Source organism: Penaeus chinensis, chromosome 27 (assembly GCF_019202785.1).
Source record: "Penaeus chinensis breed Huanghai No. 1 chromosome 27, ASM1920278v2, whole genome shotgun sequence".
Taxonomy (NCBI): Eukaryota; Metazoa; Arthropoda; class Malacostraca; order Decapoda; family Penaeidae; genus Penaeus; species Penaeus chinensis.
In genome coordinates this window covers 5,223,548-5,233,547 of record NC_061845.1, presented here as the reverse complement: position 1 = coordinate 5,233,547, position 10,000 = coordinate 5,223,548, and the positions used below count along the sequence as shown (strand labels likewise).

The 10,000-nt window shown below is 36.7% G+C and overlaps 2 protein-coding genes across 13 annotated transcripts in view; one reads left to right on the top strand and one right to left on the bottom strand.

The window, feature by feature from the left end:
• LOC125039411 (DDB1- and CUL4-associated factor 8-like) overlaps positions 1 to 3,193 on the bottom strand; it is a 34,729-nt gene extending 31,536 nt beyond the window's left edge. For 4 of the 11 annotated variants that reach the window (XR_007116119.1, XR_007116120.1, XM_047633289.1 and 1 more), the window contains exon 1: positions 2,927 to 3,007. The gene's annotated coding sequence lies outside the window, so the exon portion shown is untranslated. Of the gene's footprint in view, positions 1 to 2,693; positions 2,717 to 2,819; positions 3,008 to 3,056 lie in introns of those variants that run through there. The other 7 variants (XM_047633297.1, XM_047633293.1, XM_047633290.1 and 4 more) reach the window with 7 other exon arrangements.
• Positions 3,194 to 3,453: 260 nt separating this feature from the next.
• The window catches only part of LOC125039760, a 7,093-nt gene continuing 546 nt past the window's right edge, over positions 3,454 to 10,000 (top strand). The window contains exons 1-2 of one of the 2 annotated variants that reach the window (XM_047634010.1): positions 3,454 to 3,509; positions 9,029 to 10,000. The exon at positions 9,029 to 10,000 is cut by the window's right edge and continues 546 nt beyond it. In XM_047634010.1, coding sequence (XP_047489966.1) covers positions 3,462 to 3,509; positions 9,029 to 9,835 — 855 coding nt within the window. In that variant the 5' untranslated portion in view covers positions 3,454 to 3,461 and the 3' untranslated portion in view covers positions 9,836 to 10,000. Of the gene's footprint in view, positions 3,510 to 6,362; positions 6,536 to 9,028 lie in introns of those variants that run through there. The other variant, XM_047634009.1, reaches the window with a different exon arrangement.

Sequence of the window (10,000 nt, the reverse complement as noted above, 5' to 3'; positions counted from 1 at the left end):
ATAAAATATATATAATATATATATATAAAATATCTATAATATAATATAATATAATATAATATAATATATATAATATATATATATATTATATATCATATATATATAATATATATAATATTTATAATATATATATAATATATATAATATATATAATATATATATAAAATATATATATCATATATATAATATATATACAATATACATATATATAAATATATATTTAACATATATATAATATATATAACATATATAATATATATAACATATATAATATATATAACATATATAATATATATAACATATATAATATATATAATATATATATATATGTTGCATAATGCGGCTATATGACTTACATGAACCAGAAATTAAATATAATAAAAGTTCCTAGTAAGTATTTCCCATTCCTTTATGAGGAATTATTTCAGAAGACAAAATCAAAACAGGAAAGTTATATATACAAAAAATACTAAATCAAATCTATGTGATATATAATAAGCAACACTTGATTTAGTGCATACTGTTCTAAAATATTTCTATCAGAAATTCCTTTAATGTTGCTGCCTCTTCAATTCCCATCAAAACATTTGCCACTTTTTGCCAAGAGTACATTCTCCTGAGGATTGACCAAACATGTAAAACACACAATTTGTCCTTCTTGCTTTCTAGATTTCATTGAAAAAAAATATGGTAATAGTTCAGAATACCTTTGCATGCCAGATCACAATATTTGTCTTAATGGATTTCACTCACCCTGTACTACCCATATATGTAGGACATTTGCCACAGAAACCCCCATACCTCTTCCTCTTAGGAATGGTAGCAGGGGAGGGCATGAAAGGTATTGGGATAAAATATGAATAATATACACAAAATTTATCATCATAACAATAATATACACAGAATAAATCACTAAATTGTCTAATGGAAAGATATGTGAACCCTGCTACCTCGCAAGGGGGGGGGGGGTCTTCTCCATGTATTCACAGCATGACAAGAGCATACACTCAACATGCAGGAGCACCCTATGCCAAGTTTTTCCTATACTCTATACTTGGTGGATTCTTTGTTGTCCAGGGCAGCCCCTCATGGGGGATTGCAGGGGTCTGTATATTAACCAATTCTCTGTACATTATTTATATTTTACTCCAGAATTACCCTTCCTCTGGGTAATTTGTTAGCAAGAGCAATGCACCCTCCAGAGATGAAGTCCCAAACTAGGGTACCACGCGAATCCAAAAATCCAAACCTAACCTTTCCTACCTTATATTTATACCCTAAACAGGGGGTAAGCCCCGATGTACCCCCTCCCCTTTATCAGCAATTCATGCTAAATACCACAAATTTGTTATCAAATATATTAATATATTTGTAACACATACCTTCAGGTGGAGGGTACATACAAGATGTGGCAAGGAGGAATTATAGGCAACAGACCTACAGAAAACAAGACACTAAGAATTCTGGCCATGTAAGGGTATTGTGGCCCTAGTCCCTGAGCGGTGGTATTCAGCAGATATTTTCATCATTTTGTGATAAATAAGAGGATACAGCACCTGTCCCTGTGTTATTTATGACAATTTGTTATGCCCTATAAGATGGCAGTATCCATTTCTCTTAACATCTGTGCATCGCTCTCAGCAAAGTTTGGGTAGCAGAGTGAGAGGAATCCATCGGTACCAATCAAGGTATTTTTTACCTATACAGACACCCTCCAGAGATGAAGTCCCAAAACTAGGGTATCATGTGAACCCCAAAATCTAAACCTAACCTTTCCTACTTTCTATTTATTCCCTAACCCCCCCCCCTGTAACCCCCTTTATTAGCACTTCGTGCCAACTTAGAGAAAATGGACATTAAGAAAACTGGTTGTGTGAATGGTGATATGCAGCAGATGTTTTCGTCATTTCACAGAAAACGAGTGGATGTAGCTGCTCTACTTATGTTTTTTTTCCTCTATTTCTTATGCTCTATACTATGGCAGTGTCTATTTCCCTCTATCTCTGTGTATCACTCTCAGTAACAATAACCTCAATCAATATCGTCACGATCAGTCACGCAAAGTTATTCTAAATATTTACCAAAAGTCTTCAAAGTCAACAGCTGTGACTCTCTAGCCAATAAAAAAAAAGAAAATTAAACATCATATTCATTGATCGCAATAAGATCTTTTAGTAATCTAATCTGTCTGTGTATACATTATTCCACAATACTGTCAGTTTGGGTATAGTGTGACAAATTAATCAAAGAAAACACATCTGTTTTGCAATCAGTCATTCAATTGACACTTGACATTCATAGCTTGAGGAAAGTGCCCATGACAATAGTGTACTCTGTGTCTACTTGGTATAAATAAATAAATGGTTCCAGTCCTATAAATTCTGAAATATATCAACTAGCTTCACATTGGGTAAGTGTAGCATCAATATGAACATTATCTATATTTACTGATATAATCAAGTGTATTGTCATACACCACAATGTAAGCATCTGTGGCTAACTCCCACCACCACACAGGAAACAGCTTACACGACTCACTCACACACTGACTCAAGCTTTACTCAAAGCTCTTATCAAGACGTTTTCTCCTTCACTCCAACCTCCATCTCAACCCACCTATGATAACCACACATCTCCAGTGAAATATCCATTCCAAAGCCCCATATGATCAAGAAAGTCACTCGCACACTCACCTAATGTGTCCTAGCCGCAATGCATGCAACTTAACCTGCTAAATGAATACCATAAGCAATGCAACTGGGTAAACGTAAACAAAAAGCCACTGCAGGCCAATTCAAGCCTATTAATAGCAATAAAACCTGCATTAATCCGCCGGAACAACTTGTCCTACACCGTCCTTGGGTTAAGCACACCCTCGAAATGCAACATGGCAATGCAGGATGAATTACAGGACGTTAAGAATCACCTCAAACGTCAGGAGTGAAGGAGTTCCAGGAGTCAAGATGGTTTGAGAGACTGCCAACTGCGATGCGAACCTTACAACTATTTTATGTCTATTATGTGGCGCGGGAGCTTTAGTTTGGGGATTTACGAACCTGTTACTCAAATGTGCTGATTTTTGCGAGAAAATACTCAGGAGTGGAGAGATTCAGGAAGAAAGCAAGACCGATGAAGGGATACGAGGAGGTAGGTATTTATGGTGGAGTGGCAACTACAGCCTTTTCGGCCGCCCGATATAAAAATGTATTTATTTTTGTATTTACACGAATCACAGGAAGTAATAAGGGAAATGGGTGTTGTTGACTGATAATGTCCGAAGGATTAATGGCTGATATGAAATAAGGGTAACAATTTTGTCCCACTGATTTGCCAAACATTAGGTGAAATGTGCGTCTCAGATTATTTCATGAAATATGTAAGCCGATTGTTACTTTTTTGGCCTATCACGAAGCAGCGCGGGTGTATTTATGTCCTGTCTACTTTCAGGATTTAAATTCTTCATGTTGCTGATCCTACTTATCGGCATTCGGTCTGCTGGTGATAAGAAGGTATAATGGCCGTCTGTAAAAGTATCATTTGATTTTCTTTTTTACGGCTTTCCGCAATAGCAATAGTAATACCAAATATTCGTATGTTATTATACATGCATGAGAATAGCTTCTGCATCCACACATACGCACACTCACTCACACATCCACATACACAGAAGGTCTATATAAGTGCTTAGATAGACCTTGCATACACGAACGCACAAATGCACGTCGCACGCACACACGCTCACGCCCCCCCCCCCCCAACCCCATATATATATATATATATATATATATATATATATATATATATATATATATATGTATATATATATGTGTGTGTGTGTGTGTGTGTGTGTGTGTGTGTGTGTTTGTGTGTATATATGTAAACATATATATATATATATATATATATATATATATATGCATAGTATATATAATACATATATATATACTTATATTTTGAATGTTCAGCAGTCATTCATTCCACTGCAGGACTTAGATCTCTTTCAATTAATTACTGAGAGGTTATTTAGCAGTACCAATTTTCCTTGACTGATACCCTTCCTAATGACTGTGGTTCAAGCGTTGCCATTTACGCCACGGCGGCGACTTTCCCAATCATACCTGCGTTTTACTTGTCAAGGCGTTTTCTCGCCGTGAGACCGGGACGGAGCGCAAGCATTTCACAACTGCTGTGGCGGGGAATTGAATTAATGATATGTGTGTGTGTGTATGTATATATATATATATATACATACATACACACACACACATATACACACATATATGTGTGCGTGTGTGTGTGTGTGTATGTGTGTGTGTGTGTGTGTGTGTGTGTGTGTGTGTGTGTGTGTGTGTGTGTGTGTGTGTGTGTGTGCGCATTATTATCATTATTATTATTACATGGCTGTCCATCGACCTGCGTATGACCGTTGACTAATTGCATGACCTCTGCATGACCTGACACCGCTTTACTCCGACTACGATGGACTGACGGGACTCGGAATACATGGACGAGACAAGGGGGGTGGGGGGGTGGGGGGGTTCGGGTCGACGACGAATGGGGATGGACCTTGGACTGTAGTCGGCGGAGTCGGGTTACGGTTATGATAATTTACCTTGTATATTTGTAAGTTGACCTTCTTCGTCACCCTGTATTTCATATTGGTTTATATCAGTATAAATATCATTTCTGGTGTGTTGGGTAAATATATTAGGGCGGATGAGGTGATTTACGTTTTTTTTTTCTTTTTTTCTTTTTCTTTTTTTGTCATCCGGTGATTGATGTAAATATAAGTTAATTTTAAAGTGGCTTTATACTCCCTACCTTTCATATTTAAATCATATTGCTCTAAAAAGCACTATAACAAGGAAAACTAAAAGATAATAAGAGTCTGTGAAATTATTACAGCATATAAAATATACAAGGCGAGGATATTGAAGAGTGATGATTAATCAGCAAATGTAACTAGGGTAGAACAGAAGAGCTAACATATGAATTAACGATTTGACTAACAGCTTAAATATTACAAGCATGAGTAAACTTAATTAACAATAATCAATAAGTAATTGCAGCAGAAATAACACATAAGAAGATACACACTTCTGAGTTGACTGTGAACATATAAAAATAAACAAAATTATATTTATAAATTGTATTACGCTTGCCACGAGATCAAAACTTATATTGGGTTCTGTTATGCCTCCTGTTCTGCAACAACCGGTGTCATTGTTATCGAACGAGAAGCTACGTACCAATGATATATTTATATATATATATATATATATATATATATATATATATAAGAGCATAATGAAAATAATTGTGATGATTATTATCTTTACTATGATTTGGATAATTTCATCTTTATTTCAAAAGTTATGTTTTACTGATACTGTTAGGATTATCACTACGATTATTTTTGTTAAAATAATCATCATTTATACTGTGGATACTATTATTACTGCTAGTTGTTTTTGTCGTAGTCGTAGCCTTCAGTTGTGTTACCATTGCATAAACTAATATTTTAAGGAATTACTGAGAATTTAATATATCTATTTATATATAAATTTAAGCATTGAACAACCATGTACTGTGTATGTGCCAGATGTGAGCAATATAAATTTTGCGCACACCTTATGTTTTTCCTGAAGCAATTAAAACGAAGCCGGACACAAACCACTAATAAAGGCACAAGTAAGCACAAATACTACTTATATACGAGAGTAAGTAAACCGCCAGCTAACCACTGTTATAGAAAAAGGCCCAGAAATGCACTGCGAGTCCATATCTGACCTTGTTACCTGGAAACATCCACGTGTCCGTGTTTACTTTAAACGCCTATGAAAACAAAGTAGATTTGTTTTAGAAATAACAGTTTTATAGGCAATTTTTACTTAATCTACGAAAATTACTCTTTACCTGATATGTATATTTTACACACAGATATATATCTACAAAAATAAGATTTGTAAAGGTAATACTGTTCTCAGAGTAATATAGACCAGTGAGCAGCCTTGTTTCAAATGTTTCTAGGCTCAAAATATCGGAGTCAGTTGTATAAACTGTATCATACGCGCGCACGCACACACACACACACACACACACACACACACACACACACACACACACACACACAAATACACACACACACACACACAAATACACACACACACACACACTTTCTCTCTGTCACCACACGCATGGAGCTTGATGGTCGTTGTTCCATCTTCATGTTTATCTTTCAATGTTGTACCATAAACTACCTCTACTCCTTCTTTTCGAATGAATTTGCGTTATTTTTCATGTGTACACGCACACACGCACACACACACATGTACACGAGCCCTTGATAGCGTACTGATAATGGAGTCACAAAAGTGGGCGCTACTCTAGAGTAAACATGGAGCCGGTGTATCTGCTCACTTTATTACTCGTGTGTTGTTTTAGTTGTGACAGTGCTGTTGTTGGCGAAGAAAACTACAAAGATTGTTTTGCCTCTGATTCTGTACTCAAGTGTGATTTCATTGAAAGCACTCAGGTGTGTTACTTTGAGCCGACTTTTGCAAATAATGTTCCTGAGGGAGGGGTAAGGGGCGTAAGTAGCATATTGTATCTGAGGGAGACGCTTTTGCACTGTTATGAATTTTACTGTATATTATGTATTATATACTCAAAATACAAATTTGGGCCACATGCGAATATTTTATATTCAGCTCTAGCAGGAAATAGAAAACAAACCTAAAATTAATTTTCATCAGTATTACGGACTTTTTTCTTGAACTAGTATTCATATTTAGTATATGATGAATCTTGTCCAAACTATTGTTTGTTAGGAACATGGTCATAACCATGATTGTAGACTGTCATAAATTTATCTTGAATTGATAGCGGCACTTTTTAACTCCATTATAAAGCGGATACACAGAAAACGGAAAACGAAATTTTCAGCTAAGACTTGCATAAAGTGTTTCATATTTGTATTTACAGGTAGATATTATCCATATAATCCACTATAGGCGTACAAATACCCCCCCCCCCCCCCAGAAGAGTTCATGATAAAATATAGGTATAGCATGCAAAGATCAGAAAAGTATGCTATAAAGCTTTACATACAACAATTATTAACCACTTGCTATTTCGCAAACGTTGATTATGTATATATATTTATTTCTCATACCATCTCTTGCTACCAAATATCATGATGGTGAAACAGGCGAAATAAAGTATATGATACAAATATTATTCGAAGTTGTTTTCCTTAGTACACTATGCTCCGGTGTGCGTATATATACGCTAGGAACATATAACCAGGTAGCTCTTTGTTATAAATTTAATTCTGACAACTATAACAATATCAAGTAAATTATACAAATAATTATGTATCTAGGTATATCTGAAATCTCAAGGACACTCTTATTGGCTAAACGTGATGGTGTCATTAGCTCTGACCCTTCATTTTACCCAGTCGGTATGGTCGATATTCCATGGAAAGACAGAGTGGAGCTACCTATTTCTTAGATGTGTGTGTGTGCATACACACACACACAAATATATATTCATCATCATCAACTTGAATCAATCCACTGCAAGACGTAGGCCTCTGCCAATATTTTCCAACTTTGTCTTGCGATTTTTGCTTCCAGTCTTGGCCCCCAAATTTCGTTATTTCGTCCCGCCATCTTGTCATTGGTCTGGCTCTTTGCCTCTTTATGTTATTTATAGCCCAGTTTGTTACTTTCTTTGTCCATCTGTCGTCCTGTCTCCAAAATATAACCTGCCCATTGCCATTTTTTTTTTCTTTTTGATACTCACAAGTATACCTTCCACTTTTCTCTTTTCCCTGATCCACGTCGCCCTCATCCGATCTCTTAGGCTAATTCTCAGCATCAACCTCTCCATCCCTCTCTGGGCACTTATTAGTTTCCTCTCCAGTAATTTGGTTGTAGTCCATGTTTCTGATCCATAGGTCATAACTGTGAGGACGCACTGGTTAAAGACTTTTCTATTTAAACATAATGGCAAGGAGCCAAAGGCGCTCCAGCCTAGATTGATGCGTCGCTTAATTTCCCCTTCGTTAGATGTGTTTGTACGATTTGCCCTAGGTATGTATACTTGTCCACTGCCACTAGCGCTTCGCCTTGTACATGTATCTGCTCGAATTGTACTGTTGAAGATGATCTTAGTCTTTTTCTTGTTCATCCTAAGTTCGACTTTCAGACTTGCTCTATTCAGATCGTTTATTAGTTGCTGCATTTCATTTGCAGATTCACTGACGTAAACAATATTATCTGCAAATCTTAGATTGTTTAGGTATCCGTCTACTATTTTGATACCCTTTCCGATCCCTTATAGCTTCTTGAATATTTCCTCAAGGCAAGCTGTAAACAGTTTTGGTGAGATGGTATCGCCCTGTCTAACACCTTTTTTAATTGCTATTTTATCGGTGTACGTGTGTATGTATGTATCTGCATATTTATTTATCACTGTGTGTGTGTGTGTGTGTGTGTGTGTGTGTGTGTGTGTGTGTGTGTGTGTGTGTGTGTGTGTGTGTGTGTGCCTGTTTATAATCTACACTGCGGTCTGATGTGCTAGTTTATTTGACCAGGTATATTGTTCAAATAAACATATGTGGTTACCTCAGAACACAATTTATCGATACGTTATCTTTATAATAATCATTTGTCATCTAAAACCATAAGTCAGTATTTACTACACTTCAGATAACTTTAGCTTGTTGGATGATAATTTATCATAACTTTTTCGGGTCTGTAACATCGTCATATATTTTTTTATGATAATAGGACAGGTAAATGTTTTTTGCAAAGTGTAGTTAAATTCGGAGAAAATAGGTCCATAATTAAATCTGCTTTCAACCAGTTTAATAGAACATAAGTAATGTGTCAATATACTCAAGCTCGGAGGCCTATAAAATACTAATCAGCTAAGCTAAAACACACACATAATATACAAAGTAACTAAATAATATGCATGACAAATGTTACCTCTAATAAAATATCTCTTCTATTCCAAGGATGTCCGGATGGACGAAAGAGTGAACAAGTTCCAGACGGTGCTGGTGATGAACGCCGGCCAGCTGCTGCTCCATCCTAGCGTGTGCACGAGCGTCAGCCTGTACCACATAGGCTCCGTCATGTTCACTAGCACCAGCCAGAAGGCCGCGAACTGCAGCGGGAAGGCCCTCCACCTACACAATGTCACAGTGGATCAGATCCCGCCTTACCTAGAGATGATCAGTCTGGAAAACTCGCGACTCACGGGAACTTTCCTCTCGCAGCCCCACCTGAAGAAGGTCAAGGTGGTCAACTCGTGGCTGAGGCACTTCGACCTGGACACCGTCATGAGCGGAGCTTCTGAGGTGCGGCTGCACAGGACCAACATCACGACGCTCAACAGACTCCACATGGCTGGGCGATCCAAGCTCTTCATAACGGATTCGAGGGTTCAAAAAGTGTCCGAAAAAGCTATAGATTTCTCTGAAAACGCCAGCGTTGAGGTAATGCGCTCAGTGTTTCAAGACGATTCTACCGAAATTGCAGTTCATAACTACAAGATAGGTATATTATTAGCCAATATTACTGGATCGTGGAAAATCAACTATAAGTGTTGGGACACTCAGGAAACCCATGAAACAACTGTTAATAAATACTTCTCAGACGGACGAATAGGAAAGCAGAATGATTTTCCCTTACAAGTTCTCTTAGGTGTGTTGGGTGTGCTGCTTGCGATAAGCGTTTCCTATAACTGCTATACCTGGAGGGGAAGTAGAAAGGTAAAAGTGAAAGCGAAAGAGGAAATTAAAACCTTAATGGAAGCTTAGGAAGATCCTGGACCGAGATTGTAAATAGTGATAAATATGTAAGCATCAGATAAAATAATTCAAAATGTAAACAACGCAGTCATAGATTAAATACCCATATTTTTCTTGTGCATTGTATATTCAGAATATAAATAGCTTTCACGTTAAGGGAATTTCGAAGCATTT